Genomic DNA, 16,479 nt, shown 5'->3' with positions numbered 1-16,479 from the left:
ATTAATAAATATGATGGGAATAGAGAAAACTTGTGATGGATGAAAATTAGAAGTAAATACTGAACGTTGTTGCAACACCAGTTATAAACAGTCACAGCACAGGGGTTGTGTTAATGGAGGTCCCAACTCAGCTTTCAGCCTTTGCAAATGCTGGCTCCTCTCTTTTTCCATTATGAGCCAAATTATTGTGCATTTTTCAACATTTCCTGTGGTCATTCAGTGCACTTTCCAGTCCGTAAAAGGGAGCCCATTCATTAAAGTTTTCCATTGGCAAAATTCTGTTGTTCTCACAAAAGAAATATTGCTATCTGCAGGCGGGTGCCTGGCTCAGCAAAGAATTGCATGGAGAAATATATATTTCTTTCCTTTTTTTCAGAGCCCTAAATCTGCACAAAACCACAGTTTGAATCCTGGCTTGTTGAAAACAGGAAATGAAGACAGGAATGTATTAATGACAGTGTCTGACAAATGACCTCTTAACACACATGAAAAATGAGCAAAGGAACAGCAACACTAAAGCTCAAAAGAACACAATACTGGAAGAACTAGGTGGGTAAGGTAGCATCTATGGAGGCAAAAGGTGTTTTGGATCGAGACCCTGCATCAGGACTGAATTGTGTGGGAGTACTAATGAGGCTAGAACAAATATAATGAAATGGTAAGGTCTTAGTGAGTGTTGGGGAACAGATGAACTTTGGTAGACATGGCTAAAGATGAGAGCAGCATGGGCACATGAAGTGGTTAAGAAGTCATGTAGGATACCGGCTGGACAATCAATACAAGAACAGAGAGGTCATCCAACTTTATAAAATCTTGGTTGAAGGCTGGGCCTTTGATCCAACCCTGATGAGTTGGAATGAAGGGCCTGTTTCCATGCTGTGTAGCTTTATGACACCAATTGTTAAGCAAACCACCAGTAAATGTATAATGAAGTTTTCTCAGACTAATGCATGTCAAAAATAGTTTATTTCCATTAAAAAAACATCTATTTACAATTTCTAAGTAATTAACAATATGTATATTTAGATGTTATCCTTCCTCGATATAGTTCTCTTAAATTAATGTCATGTAGACAAAGTTCGATATTATTTGTTATTCTAAGGTGAATGTTTGACAATCTCTCTCACAGCTATCTTGGTTGTGTGTCAGCTAGCTGAGAAGAAGGAGGAAGAAACAATAGGAGTTTGTAGATCGATGTAGGTTTGACAGATGTTTCCTTTTCAATGGTTCAACGCTGTTTTATTATCACTTGTGCGAAGTGCAATTTCACAGTGAAATTCTTTTCATACAAATAGTCCAGTAGAGTATTGACATACCTAAGCACATCCTTGATTAGCAATTGTATGGAAATGGTCTATTGATACCGCTTGCAAGAGTCACCATGTGTTCGCGCCATTTTCCAAGTCCAGTCTACGCCCCAGTTCTTATGAGCGGTGCCCGATTCAGGCAAACTCCACGCTGGTTCAAGCCTCCAGCCGTTACCTTCCTCAGCTGACCAGCAGCTGACAACCTCTCCTTGCCCGTCCACCTTTGTGCCCCGGGGCTGCCTCCCGTAGCCGACCTTGAAGGCGTGGTAAGCCAGACCCCGGTTCCAGTTCCCTCCTGCTGGCCTCACTCCTCTCCCATCATGTCCATCATTGTGGCTGGCTCCTTCCTCCATGTCTCTGGTCTTCGGTGGGCAAGCCGCGGCGGATCGGCAGGCTCTACTTCCAGGGTCTCTCCAAGCATATCGATAATGAATTGAGATACATAGCTCTTCAGGAAAGAGGGCGTACTACCAATCTGTTCCTTCTCCCTTCTTGTAGATGTGCAAGAGTCTCCAAACTCCAGATGTGCAGCTTTTAAATTATCCTGTCAGCTATTTCACTTTGTTTCAAGTCATAAAAACAACCCAGTTGTGGAGACACAAGCTAATGCGTTGGTATCAGGGTGGGTTTCTGGATCCGTAGGGTACCTTAAGATACAGATTTTCATGGATTGGAAGTGTGTGGTTAAAATAAAATTCAACCATGCTCGGGAGGCACGTGAACTTTATCTCACTTTCTAAATAGAACTTGGACTCCTGCAAGGGAATCAAAAAAGTTATTAAAAAACAAGTGTTTTTCCATCTCTTCTGCAGTACAAACAAGGCAAAATTAATTGAATGGACACAAAAGGAATTACAGATGCTGGAATCTTACATGGCATACATCATTCTGGAACAGCTCAGCGGGTCAGGCAGCATCTCTGGAGATCATGGATAGCGATCCTTTCTAAGTCTCAAGTGAATAATGAGCAAGGACACAAAGTGCTGGTGTAACTCAGTGCGTCAGGCAGCATTCCTGAATAAATGGATAGGTGACTTTTCCGGTCGGGACCCTTCTTCAGTCTGATGAAGGGTCCCGACCTGAAACGTCACCCATCTAAGTTCTCCAGAGATGCTGCCTGACCTGTTTAGATACTCCAACACTTTGTGTCCTATTTTGAAAACCTGCATCTGTATTTCTTTGTTTTTACTTTCTCAATAATGAGCATCTACCTTCTAACTCAGTAAATGCATTACTGAAAGATTAGGGAATTGAAGGTGATGTAGAACTGGCACATATGGGGAGTTGGGACTTGGGGCAAATCTGCCATGACCATATTGAATGGAACGGCAGGCTTGAGGGGCCGAGTGGCCTATTCTTGCTCCTCTACTCTTATGGTACAACACAACTACACAATGGTATTGCCTTAAGCCTTTATGCACTCTTCAAGAGTGAACATAAACATGCATGTTGAGATTTGTTGGGAGGGAGCAGATGTTGGAGAAGAAAGCGAGGCAAGGGATTTATAGTTATCTAAACTTGGAGAATTCAATGTTCATACTGTTGAGTTGTAAACTAACCAAGCGGAATATGAGGTGTTGTCCCTCAAGTCCGCATGTGGCCTCACTCTGGCAATGGAGGAGATCTGGGACAGAAAGGTCAGTATGGGAAGAGGAGTTAAAATGGTTGGCAACCAAGAAATCCAGTACGCCTTTGGGACTGAATGCAAGTGTATGGCGGGAAATCTACACTTGGGTTTCGCTGATGTGCAGGAAATACCTCCTCTCTCACCTCCATCCAGGGACCCCAGTAGTCCTTCCAAGTGAGACAGAGGATCGCGTGCACCTCCTCTAATCTCATCTACTGCATCTGGTGTCCCTGATGTGGTTTTCTGTACATCAGCGAGATATACATGTAACATATCAGGTCAGATGGTGGGTATAGCTTTAAAGTGAGAGAGACAAAGTTTAAGGGAGATGTTTAAGGGAGATGTTTCTTCACACAAAGAGTGTTGAGTGCCCGGAACGTGCTGTCAGTGATGGTGGAAGCAAGCAGCATTTAAGAGGCCTTTAGATCATCACATGGATATGCAGGGAATGGAGGGATATGGATCATGTGCAGGCAGAGGAGATTAGTTAAACTTGGCGTCATGTTCGGAGCAGGATTGTGGGCTGAAGGACCTGTTCCTGGGCTGTATTGTTACATGTTCTAAGTTAACTTTACTTGTGGGCTTGAGTTATAGATAGTGGCTTGATAGGCTGGGACCATTTTGGAAGCATAGGAGTCTGAGGGGTAATCTTACCGAGATGTACAAGATCATGAGGGACATGTATGAAGTGAATGCTCACAGCCTTTTCCCCCCAAGGTAGAAGATTCTAAAACGAGAGGGCATCTGCAAAGGCGAGAGCCTCAAGGGCAACCTTTTTCACTCGGAGAGTGGACCGTGTCTGGAATAGAGGGCACTTGCCAAGAATGCCAACTAGGTCAGCATGGACAAGGTGGGCCGAAGAGCCTGTTTCAATGCTGTGCAGCTCTCTGACCTACTGGCAATGTACCATAGCCTTCCCTTTGGCAACAAGTCACATTGACAAAGAAGGTTATTCTGACCCTAACCATGACTTAACTACCACATTAGGTCATTTGGTTCTTTTTGCAGATGCTTCCTGACCTGCGGAGTATTTCCAAATGTTCTTGTTTTTATTGTTAAAATCCATGCCCTCTACAAATCTTAACTAGTTTAGCCGAATATAATTACAGCTCCCGCATCTATACAAATTTTCCTAGTGTTTTTGTTGTCTGTCGTTTCCATGCTTACTGCACATCATTGTAGTACGTAACCAATAATCAGTAACCAAGTAATTAAAGCATACACCACAATTGAAAAGAAACCACACACAGTGCTTTTAATTTAATGATTTTGCAAACGTATCTCCTGGCATCACTGATGAACTCTGCAATCACAGGGCACACCATGGTCCAATTGTCTTTTTTTCTCCCTAATCAAAATCGGCATCTTTCTCTAATTACCCATCTTCGGACAGTGACTAAACAATTGGACAAATGTTTTTTGGGGTTTCAAAGAATTGATGACCAAAGCACGAGGGGTGGACACTACATAACATTTTGAGAGGTATAGATATGGTAGACAGTCAGAATCTTTATCCCCGGGGTGGAAATGCCCAACACGAGAGGGCATAGCTTTAAGGTGAGAGGGACAAAGTTTAAGGGAGATGTGCAGGGCAAGTTTTTATTTAGATACAGGGTGGTGCATTGCTAGTATAATCCTACCAGGGGTGGTTGTGGAGGCAGATACGATAGTGGCGTTTAAGAAGCTTTTAGATAGGCACATGGGCACACAGGGAATGGAGGGATTTGGATCACATGCAGAAGAGATTAGTTTATCTTGGCATCATGTTCAGCACTGATATTGTGCTGTAGTGCTGCTACCTCACAGCTCCAGGGACCTCCTTTGCTGTCTGTATAAAGTTTGCACATTGTCCATGTGACTGCGGGTTTCCCACAGGTGCCCAAGATACCTGTCACAACCCAAAAACATGCAGGTTGATCAGTTAACTGACCACTATAATTTGCCCCGAGTTTCAATTTTTTCTTGACTGTCACATGTTCAGAGATACAGCAAAAATAATTGCTCTGCATACTATCTATCAAATCAAACTATACATTATCACAATGGATCCTCTCCTGAAAAAGCACACAGAGAGTTGCCGAGTGTGTAGGTGGGTGGTAGAATCTGGGGTGGTTGATAGGAGGGTATGAGGAACAACATAGGATGAGTGTAAAAAGGCAGCCAGTACTGAATAGGTAGGCCGAAGGGCTTGTTTCCTTGCTGTATGACTATTAATATAATGCAAAACTTTGAAAAATATTCACTGACCTTTTCAAATATTCTGTAGTTCCTCACTTTCTTCCCTGCATCATCCCACACAACTAGAACCTTTCACAAAGGAGGGGAAAAAAATCGATTTACATCCGACTGTGATGAGCTATCAGAACAGCAACAAATTGTAAAACCTTGCATGAGTTTTAATATTCATACCTGCCCAGACTTTGAAGAATTCCTAATGCAGTACAATCCAGTTGCTGGTTTGTTGCCAGGACTTGAAGATATGAACAACCTTTGCGAGTAGACAAGGAGGAATTTAATATAATTTCTTTATTAACCGGTGCACTTTGATAAAAGGTAATTCAATCTCATTCATTAGTCCATTACTCAATTCTGGAGAAGTGAGATACTGAGGGTGGAAATGTCAAAAACCAGAAGGCATAGCTTTAAGGTCAGAGGTGGAAAGTTCAAAGAAGATGTGCGGAGCAAGTTTTATTTTAACATAGAAGTTGGTGGTACGTGTTGCTACGGATGGTGGTGGAGGCAGATACCATAATGTCATTTAAGAAACTTTTAGATAGGTACACGGCTATGGAGGGAATAGAGGGATATGAAGCACATGTCGGCAGATGAGATTATTTAACATGGCTTCATGTTCGGCATGAACACTGTAGGCCGGAGCCCGTTCCTGTGCTATACTGTTCTATGTTCCATCCTGTTAAATCTTTGCATGGTCTTCTATGTTTCAAAGGAAACAATCTTGTCCTTGACAATCTTTTTTTTATGAGTGCAAGAAGCCATGATACCTCAAAAAGCTCTCCGATGTCCTCTTTAGTTTTACAGAAGTATAATCTTGTTGGCGACCCTAAAGCTGGGGATCACAGTTCAAATATAAGAGGTCGCTCAGTTAAGGCAGAGGTGAGAAGAATCTTTTTCTCTCAAAGTCCCTGGAGTCTTTTGAACTCTTTTCCTCAAAGGTCGGTGAAAGCAGAATCTTTGAATACTGTTAAAACAGAGATTAGATGGGTCTCTGAAGGGGACGAAAGGTTACTGGTGTAGATGAGATATCAGAGTTGAGACTATTGTCTGATCATGGTTTAACTAAATGGCCGTAGACTTGAGAGGCCAAGTGGCCTATTCCTGCGCTTCATTTTCATGTTTGTTAAATGGTTGCTTGAACCATACATTGTACTTTCACTATATCTCAGCTTGTTATCGACTCAGTTGTACAGCAGAGAAACATCCATGCTGGCCTTATTATCCATCGATACTGATATCATTTGCCCAGATTAGTGTAGAAACAAGGAACTGCAGATGCTGGTTAATACACAAAAGGACACAAACTACTGGAGTAACTCGACAGGTCAGGCTGCATCTCTGCAAAATATGAATATATTCTCCAGAGATGCTGCCTGACCCACTGAGCTATCCCAGCACTTTCTCCTTTTCCCCACATTAGTATCTTCCCCTTCTATGTTTTGCCTATTCATGTGCCTGTTTAAATGTTTATTAAACGCTGTGATTGTATCTGATTCCACCACCTCCTCTGGCAGCGAGTTCCAGAACCAACTGCTCTCCGTGTCAAAAACGTTCCCCTCAAATCCCCTTTAAAACTTCTTTGTACAAGGTTAAACAATGCTCTTCGGTTTGCACTGTCATTTTTTGGTTACCTAATAGGAAAGGTTTAGAGGGACATGGGCCAAATGCGAGTAAATGGGACTTGCTTAGATGGGGCATCTTGTTGGGCTTGGACGAGTTGGGCTGAAGGATCAGTTTCCATACTGATTGACTTTATGACTAATTGTCTTATTGTTTATTGCATATTTATTTGTCGTGTTAAATATTAAAGTGCCTGTAAAACTGCAGCATAACAATTCCATTGTTACAGTTACTGCACATAACAATTAAATATTTGCGACTTGACTCTTTACAATCGTCAGCTTTGAGAATCGGCATGCATTTGATGGTCTGAATGGCCTCCTATGCAATAATGAAATATGATACATAAAAATATCCATATCTATTAGTGTAGTGAGTAAGTACCTCTCAACATCATTTGATTCTGTTGTATTCAGAAACACAGAGTCAGGTAGCTGTACCTGCAATGAAACAACACAATAAAAAAATAATGTAGTTTAACTAAGAGAGACAATGGAACACATGAAAATACAGAAGGACAGTTCGAAACATGGCAAAAAAATCCAGAGAGATGAGTTTTAAAAAGCAAAGTAAGATGTGTAAAGACAATACATACAAAGCGCTGGAGTAACTCAGCGGGTCAGGCAGCATCTCTGAAGGACATGGATAGGCAACGTTTCAGGTCATGACACTTCTCTAGGTTAGAGAGTTCTGAAGAAGGTCCCAACCTGAAACGTCGCCTACATATGTCCTTCAGAGATCCTGCCTGACCTACTGAGTTACTCCAGCACTTTGGATTCGACGCAGATTCAAGCATCTGCAGTTCCTTGTGTTACACTCTCTAAACTTTCCTTTTCTTCTTCTCGTTTATTCTATTGTTTACAGAATATTTTTACATATTCTGTTGTGCTGCTGTAAGTAAGAATTTCATTGTTCTATCTGGGACATATGACAATAAAACACTCTTGATGCTTGACTCTATTAGAGACAACAGTTCCATTTAAGAGACAGGTCCATGGAGTGTTCCTCACGACATCACACAATGGCAAGCCTGTCTGCTCAGATAGATAATAGACAATAGGTGCAGGAGGAGGCCATTCGGCCCTTCGAGCCAGCACCGCCATTCAATGTGATCATGGCTGATCATTCTCAATCAGTACCCCGTTCCTGCCTTCTCCCCATACCCCCTGACTCCGCTATCTTTAAGAGCTCTATCTAGCTCTCTCTTGAAAGCATCCAGAGAATTGGCCTCCAAATAAGATCAGTATCTTATTTAATTAATGTTGGGACTTTGCAAACACAGAATGATGAAGATGCTGAAAACCTGACATAAAGCGGAGAACGCATCATCTGAAGCAGAAGTAACGTTCCAGCTTGGCGACTGCAGATGCTGCCTGACCTGCTGAGCATTTCCACCGCCTTGTGTTTTTATCAATCAAGACTTTGGTTTTTCAGGATGTCAAACACAATACTATTAATTCAGCTGCACAGTCAGAAGGAACATCTCGTGATTAGACTGGGGTTTTGAATATCCTCAGTCCTCTGCAGGAAGTTACAAGGATGATAATGAGGCGCCAATCATAGATAATAAATCAGACATCTGTTGTTCAATAACAACAGGTCCTGACCGCCCATCTACCTCACTGAGAACCTTCAAATTATCTTTAATAGGACTTTATCTTTAACTAAATGTTATAACCTTTATCCTGCATCTGTACAATGTGGACGGCTTGATTGTAATCACTTATGGTCTTTCCGCTGACAGGATAGCACGCAATAAAAAGCTTTTCACTGTGCCTTGGTACACATGACAATAATAAACTAAACTCATACAGGAAAATCTGCTACTGCATGTTGCCAGGAAGAATGCAGAGAGGCATCATGCACTAACTGGTACTAGTTTAAAGTGGGTGCAGTAACAGAGAGACATTGCTTCACAGCCCTGAAAGTAGCAGAATTCCCAGAAATAAAAAGAAAGACTTCAATGTACATAATGATGTTCAGAACTACAGGGCGGCACGGTGGAACAGTGGTAGAGTCGCTGCCTTACAGTGCCGGAGATTCGGGTTCAATCCCAACTACGGGTGCTGCCTGTACGGAGTTTGTACGTTCTCCCCGTGACTACATGGAATTTCTCCGAGATCTAGGGTTTCCTCCCACACTCCAAAGACGTACAGGTTTGTAGGTTAATTGGCTTGGCATAAATGTAGGGTAGTGTTAATGTGCAGGGATCGCTGGTCGGTGCGGACTCGGTGGGCCGAAGAGCCTGTTTTCGCGCTGTATCTCTAAGCTAAACCTCAGGATGTCTAAACTGTTTTATAGCCAACTAGACCAAGTGGACCCGTTGGGCCCAAACCTCTCCTGCATTGGTGCAGCACCCTTTCCTCACCCACTCCCCCCTCCCCTTTCTCCCCCTCTCCTCCCCACTCCCCTCTATCCTCCCCACTCCCCTCTCATCTCCCCCACTCCACTACCACTTCTCCTCCCACCGCTCTCCCCCCTCCCCCTCTCCCCTCCCCCCTCCCCTCTTCCCCTCCCTCCTATCTCCCTCCTCCCCCTCCCCCATCCCTTCCCCTCCCCCTCCCTCCCTCCATTCCCCTCTGCCTCCCCACTCCATCAACCCCCTTATCCTCCCTCCTCCCCCTCCCCCCCTCCCTAGGAGATAGATTTGAATTTTAAAATGTGAATAACTTTAAAAATCGAACACCAATTTCAATGAAACTTCTTCCATTAGCACCAAAGGAACGACAGTGAGTAAGGTGGGCCTAACATTGTCGCACTTTCGTGTACCGCTTTGGCTGTAGTTCAGGAACAAACAAATGAACAAATGAGAGTTTTAGTATTTCGAAGATGGATATACAATATACGAGAACAAATCTTTTCAAACATGATGAGATGCATCAGAGACAAGATGCAAAAGTAAGGTTAGAAATCGCACTTGTGGCCCAGAGCCTTCAAACCCTCCTTACATATGGTGGTGTTTCCAGAATTGCAAATGTTGCACTGATGTTCAAAAATAAAGGAGTACAATAACCACGGGAAGTAGTGAACAAATCTGTACCTCGTTGGTGCTCGCCATCCTTTCGTCAATAATTCAGTACAATTTAACTGGCTGTTCTGAAATGATCACCTAACAAATTGAAAATCATAAAAGAAATGTCGTGGCAAATCCTGTTCGACGGGACTGAGATCAATGATGAAGTAAGGAAGAGGCAATGCTTGCACGGTTGATGCATGTAAGGAATTTTACAAGGCATCTGTTAAAGCATTATACAATACAATTGTAGGCAAAATTAAATCCCATGGGTCTATATAACAACATTTAAAACACATTTGGACAGCTACAGGGCATGGATGGGAAAGGTTTAGAGGGATATGGGCCAAACACGGGCAGCATGGACAAGTTGGGCTGAAGGACCTGTTTCCATGCTGTATGACACTATGACTCTATCAAGAAAGAGTGTCAATATAAAAGGTGCTCATCAAGGTGACTGTTGTATTGCAGCCCTGAAGATATATTCTCTCAGAATAGGCGGCACGGTAGCGCAGCCGTAGAGTTGCTGCTTTACAGCGAATGCAGCGCCGGAGACTCAGGTTCGATCCTGACTACGGGTGCTGCACTGTAAGGAGTTTGTACGTTCTCCCCGTGACCTGCGTGGGTTTTCTCCGAGATCTTCGGTTTCCTCCCACACTCCAAAGACGTACAGGTATGTAGGTTAATTGGCTGGGTAAATGTAAAAATTGTCCCTAGTGGGTGTAGGATAGTGTTAATGTGCGGGGATCGCTGGGCGGCACGGACTTGGAGGGCCGAAAAGGCCTGTTTCCGGCCGTATATATATGATGATATGATGACGATGATAATTAGTATTTGGCTCAGTATATTGCTAGTACTAGAGAGTAGACCAGACAGATACATGGCACCTGTTGTTTGACACAGGAAAGTGTGCTGGAAAGAATGGGAAGAGGAATCAGACACTAAATTGTACAAGTTTAAAGTGGGAGCAGTAACAGAGAGCCATAGCTCTAACTTGAGTGGTGGGGGCATGGAATGCGCTGCCAGGGGTGGTGGTGGAGTCAGATACAATAGTGACGTTTAAGAGGCTTTTAGATAGGAACATGGATACGCAGGGAATGGAGGGATCTTGATCATGTACAGGCAGATGAGATCAGTTTGGGTTGGCATCGTGTTTGGCAAAACCACTGTGAGCTGAAGGGTCCATTCCTGTGCTGTACTGTTCTATGTTCCACCTCTGAGAGTAGCAGGTGCCGAGAAGGCCATTAAGCACAAGAAATCGAAAAGTCAAAATCCTGGATGCTACAAATTGAAAATAATATTATTGATGGGAAGTCATGAACCTGAAACATTATTTCTCCTCCTCTCGCCAGGAGGCTGCCTGACTTACTGTGTACTGCCAGCATATTACTAGAGCCAAAAGGTGGGAGGCAGAATAATTGAGGGCAACACACGTAAAAACAAGTACACAAGTTGCTGGTTTACAAAAAAAGACACAAAGTGATTGAGTAATTCAGCGGGTCAGGCAGTATCGCTGGAGAACAAGGATAGTCTCTTCAGTCTGAAGAAGGGTCCTGAACTGAAATATCACCTATCCATGTTCTCCACAGATGCTGCCTGACCCACTGACTTACTCCAGCACTTTGTGTCTTTTTTAAAAACACGTAAAAGTTTATTTTATGGACATAATTTTTGTGATACATAAATATGGGCGGCACGGTAGCGCAGCGGTAGAGTTGCTGCTTTACAGCGAATGCAGCGCCGGAAACTCAGGTTCGATCCTGACTATGGGTGCTGCACTGTAAGGAGTTTGTACGTTCTCCCCGTGACCTGCGTGGGTTTTCTCCGAGATCTTCGGTTTCCTCCCACACTCCAAAGACGTACAGGTATGTAGGTTAATTGGCTGGGTAAATGTAAAAATTGTCCCTAGTGGGTATAGGATAGTGTTAATGTGCGGGGATCGCTGGGCGGCACGGACTTGGAGGGCCGAAAAGGCCTGTTTCCGGCTGTATATATATGATATGATAATATCTACATTGTCCTGAATTGATGGCAGATGTGGATTTATTTTCAATGGGGACATGAAGAGACAAAAAGAGAGAAAGAGAATGGGCAGTAACTAAGATTAATTAGCTGGTACAGAAAACATTAGTTAAATCATCCTCCTGTGCTGCTAGATGGAAAGTAAATATAGAATTTTTGGAAGTATGGTATCGTAGCTGGTCGAGCTGCTGCCTCACGACCCCAGAGACCCAGGTTCAATTTGACCTCAGGTGTTATCTGTGTGAGTTTGAATATTCTCCCTGTGACCGGGTGGGTGCTCCGATTTCTTCCCACGTCCCAAGGACATGCAGGTCTCTACTTGAATTGGCCTCAGTAAATTCCCCCTAATGTGCCGGGAGTGGATGCACAAGCAGGACAACATAGAACTAGTGAGCGGGTGATCGATGGTCGGCGTGGAGTCGTGTGATCTTCAGGGCCTGTTTCATGCTGTATCTTTAAACTTATTGAATCTTATTGAAACATATAAAATTCTTAAGGGGTTGGAGAGGCTAGATGCGGGAAGATTGTTCCCGATGTTGGGGAAGTCCAAAACCAGGGGTCACAGCTTAAAGATAAGGGGGAAGTCTTTTAGGACCGAGATGAGAAAACATTTCTTCACACAGAGAGTGGTGAGTCTGTGGAATTTTCTGCCACAGAAGGTAGTTGAGGCCAGTTCATTGGCTATAATTAGGAGGGAGTTAGACGTGGCCCTTGTGGCTAAAGGGATCAGGGGGTATGGAGAGAAGGCAGGTACAGGTTACTGAGCTGGATGATCAGCCATGATCATATTGAATGGCGGTGCAGGCTCGAAGGGCCGAATGGCCTACTCCTGCACCTATTTTCTATGTTTCTATGTTTCTAAATTAAACTTAGCAAGTCAGGCAAGCATCTGCAGAGGGAGAAACAGAGTGAACATCAACAAAGAGTGTTCAACCTGAGACATAACTTTCTCTCTACAGATATTGCCTGACCCACTGAGTGTTTCCAGCATTTTCTGCCTTTTTTGCAGATTAACAGCATCTGCCTTTTTTTATTTTCATTTACAATGAAAGTACCGCCCTGATATTTCAAATCACGTTGTAGCTTTGTGGTTTTGCTCTGTTTTGTAATAATTATAGTTATTGGTTTCCTGCCAACCGACAAACGTTTCTTATAACATTATTCAACCATAACAGATGTTGGCTGTCTCTTTGCCTGAGCTTGTAGATTCTTCCTTCTTGTAATTGCTCAACAAATCCACCAGAGGACAGTATTTGTTGGAATCATCCAGAGCAGACCTCACCCAATCACCCACTCCATGCATGTACACTCCAGTCCTCTTTCTCGATCACATGTTTACTGCTCCTTGTACTTTTATAGGCCATTATTTCCTATACTTTTTCTTCAAGCAATAATATTTTTCTACCAAACAAGTTGCAGAGGACATCGCCAAGTTTTGAGTTCATATGTTCATAAGTGATAGGAGCAGAATTAGGCTATTCAGCTCATCCAAATCCAAAAAATCCAAAATAGCTTTATTTGTCATTCGTTCAGAACGAGATTACTTAGCCAGCAGTACAAAAACACAAGACACAACCCCAACACAAACATCCATCACAGTGACTCCAAACACCCCCTCACTGTGATGGAGGCCAAAAACTTCCCCTCTCTCTTCCCCCATGCCCCTCCCACGTACAGACAACTCGACCCCTACAGAGGCGACCGACCCGCACAGCCCCCGCAAGGAGATGGAAAGTCCACGCGGCCGAGCCGCACCGGGCGATGGAAAGTCCACGCGGCCGAGCCGCACCGGGCGATGGAAAGTCCCGCGGCCGCGCCGCGCTGGAAAGTCTATTCAAGTCTATTCTGCCATTCAATTATGGCTGATCTATCATTCCCTCTCAATCCCGTTCTCCTGCCTTCTCCCCATAACCCATGACACCTGTACTTAGAATGTATCAATCTCCGCCTTAAAAATATCCATTGACTTGGCATCCACAGCCTTCTGTGGCAATGAATTCCACAGGTTCACCACCCTCCGATTAAAGAAATTCCTCCTCATCACCTTCCTGAAGGAACGTCCTTTTATTCTGAGGCTATGACCTCTGGTCCAAGACTCTCTCACTAGTGGAAATATCCTCTCCACATCCACTCTATTCAAGCCTTCCACTATTCGGTAAGTTTCAACGAGGTCCCCCCTCATCCTTTTAAATTCTAGCGATTAGAGACCCAGTGCTATCAAACGCTCATCATATGTTAACCCACTCATTCCTGGGATCATTCTCGTAAACCTCCCCTGGATCCTCTCCAGCGCCAGCACATCCTTCCTCAGATCTGGGGCCCAGAATTGCTCACCATACTCCAAATGCATTCTGACCAGCGTCTTACGAAGCTTCAGCATCACATCCCTGTTTTTGTACACTAGTTCTCTTGAAATAAATGCTAGCATTGCATTTGAGCAGTAGGGAGAGAGGTTGGAAAGGCTGGGACTTTTTTCTTGTAGAGGATTCTAAATCTAGAGGGCATCAGCTTAAGATGAGAGGGGAGGCCTTTAAGAGGGACCTCAAGGTGAACTTTTTCACTCAGAGGGTAGTCTGTTTCTGGAATGAGCTGCCAGAGAAGACTACAGAAGTGGTTACAATTGCAGTTTTTTCCGTCCGATCTCACCGCTAAATATAGATGGCAAGCTATTTGCTAAAATCTTAGCCAATAGATTAAGCCCTTTAATAAGCAAATTAATACACAAAGATCAGACAGGGCTCATACCTAATAGACAATCCACCTCTAACTTGAGACGAATGTTTAATATCATGTACACAAAAAGAGAAGGAAACAACGACTTGGCTATACTAACGCTTGACGCAGAAAAAGCATTTGACCAGATTGAATGGCCCTACTTATTCGAGCTCCTCAAGAGATTTAACTTTGGATACAACTTTTTGGAATGGGTTAAGCTTCTGTATAAAAATCCGACAGCACGAATTCTCACAAACCAAACGCTCTCATCTCCCTTTAATTTGTTCAGGGGAACAAGACAGGGCTGCCCCCATCAGCATTAATATTTGCCCTCGCTATAGAACCTCTTGCTCAGAGTATTCGATTAGATCCCCGCATTCATGGTTACGACACGAAAGAGTCTACAAATAAAATATCTTTGTACGCGGATGATATCCTCTTGTACATAATGGAACCTCAAACCACTATTTCAGCGATACTGGAAAAAATTAACCTGTTCGGTACATTTTCAGGCTACAGTATTAATTGGAATAAAGGTATACTGTTACCAGTTCATACCATCCCCTCAGATGCATTGGAACATTTTCCTTTCAAAGTAACAGCAGATAAATTTACCCATTTAGGGATTGAGGTTACAGAGCATTACTCTTCCCTTCTACAGGCCAATTTCTTTCCCTTATTAGAAAACCTAAAAAGTAAAATCCGTTTCTGAAAAACTCTCCCAATTTCCTTACACGGAAGAGTGAATGCCATTAAAATGATCTTCTTACCCCAGCTACTATATCTAATTCAGAACTTTCCTATCTTTCTTACAAAAACATTATTTAAGAGATTAGATTCGATAGTAATACCTTCTTGTGGAATTACAAAACTCATAGGATAAGCAAAAATCAACTCCACAAACCAAAAACTAAGGGCGGCCTTGCTTTTCCAAATTTCAGGTTATATTATTGGGCTCTGCCATCAAGTCCTTTGCTTTCTGGCTTGACACCTCAAACATCCCTCTGAATTGGCTAAAAATAGACCATGAAGATTGTCACCCATACTCAATAGGTACCATCCTACTAGCTCCTACTGATCCCTCCTTCAGTTGATAAATCATATTATGGATTTAATCCTGTTATACACAATTTGATACGTGTATGGAAACAAATCAGAATCCATTTTGAACTTAAACCTATATCTCTCGCTTTGCCCATTGCAAACAACCCCACATTCAAGCCATCTATTTTAGATAAGACTTTCTCTACATGGAGTTAATTAGGAATCTACAGTGTCAGAGACCGAAATATAGATGATACGTTTGCCACCTTTACACAGTTACGAAGGAAATTTGAACTCCCAAATAGTAACTTCTTCAGATACTTGCAAATCAGGGATTATATACAAAAACATCTGTCGGATTTGAAGTTGAGAGGCAATCTCCAATAGATGACTGCCTTAAAACAAAACCATATAAAGACAAATTCATCTCCTATATGTATGATGTCCTTCTATCAATAACCTCTCCATCCTCTAGCAAGTATAAGATCAATTGGGAAAAAGACATAAATGTGCAGATTTATGAAATATGGGACTTATACACAGGTGCTCAAACAATGCTAGATACTGCCTCATACAGTTCAAAATTATACATAGACCACTACTCCAAGGCAAAAATACACAGTATATATCCAAATATTTCTCCTACTTGTGATAAATGTCACTCCTCAGATGCTACTCTTTTTCATAACTTTGTTTCGTGCCCAAAACTCATCTCTTTCTGGTCTGATATATTTAAGAATATCTCAAGACATTCTTAACATCCCATTAAACCCAGAGCCCTTATTAATCATCTTTGGGGTATCTGAAAGATCAAGACAACTCACAGCCACTCAACGACAATTCCTCTCCTACTGTCTCATTACGGCAAAGAAACTACTGCTCATGTCATGGAAAAA

The 16,479-nt window shown here is 42.8% G+C and overlaps 1 protein-coding gene across 1 annotated transcript in view; it reads right to left on the bottom strand.

The window, feature by feature from the left end:
- Positions 1–1,033: 1,033 nt before the first annotated feature.
- sh3bp2 (SH3-domain binding protein 2) overlaps positions 1,034–16,479 on the bottom strand; it is a 66,549-nt gene continuing 51,103 nt past the window's right edge. The window contains exons 10-13 of the mRNA XM_078396852.1: positions 7,174–7,229; positions 5,344–5,422; positions 5,182–5,241; positions 1,034–2,062 (exon numbers count right to left, since the gene is read on the bottom strand). Of these exons, the coding sequence (XP_078252978.1) occupies positions 1,925–2,062; positions 5,182–5,241; positions 5,344–5,422; positions 7,174–7,229 (333 nt within the window). The 3' untranslated portion in view covers positions 1,034–1,924. The remainder of the gene's footprint in view (positions 2,063–5,181; positions 5,242–5,343; positions 5,423–7,173; positions 7,230–16,479) is intronic.

Source organism: Rhinoraja longicauda, chromosome 3 (assembly GCF_053455715.1).
Source record: "Rhinoraja longicauda isolate Sanriku21f chromosome 3, sRhiLon1.1, whole genome shotgun sequence".
NCBI lineage: Eukaryota > Metazoa > Chordata > Chondrichthyes > Rajiformes > Arhynchobatidae > Rhinoraja > Rhinoraja longicauda.
Note: the sequence above shows the minus strand (reverse complement) of the source record. Positions and strands in the feature narration are given on the sequence as shown.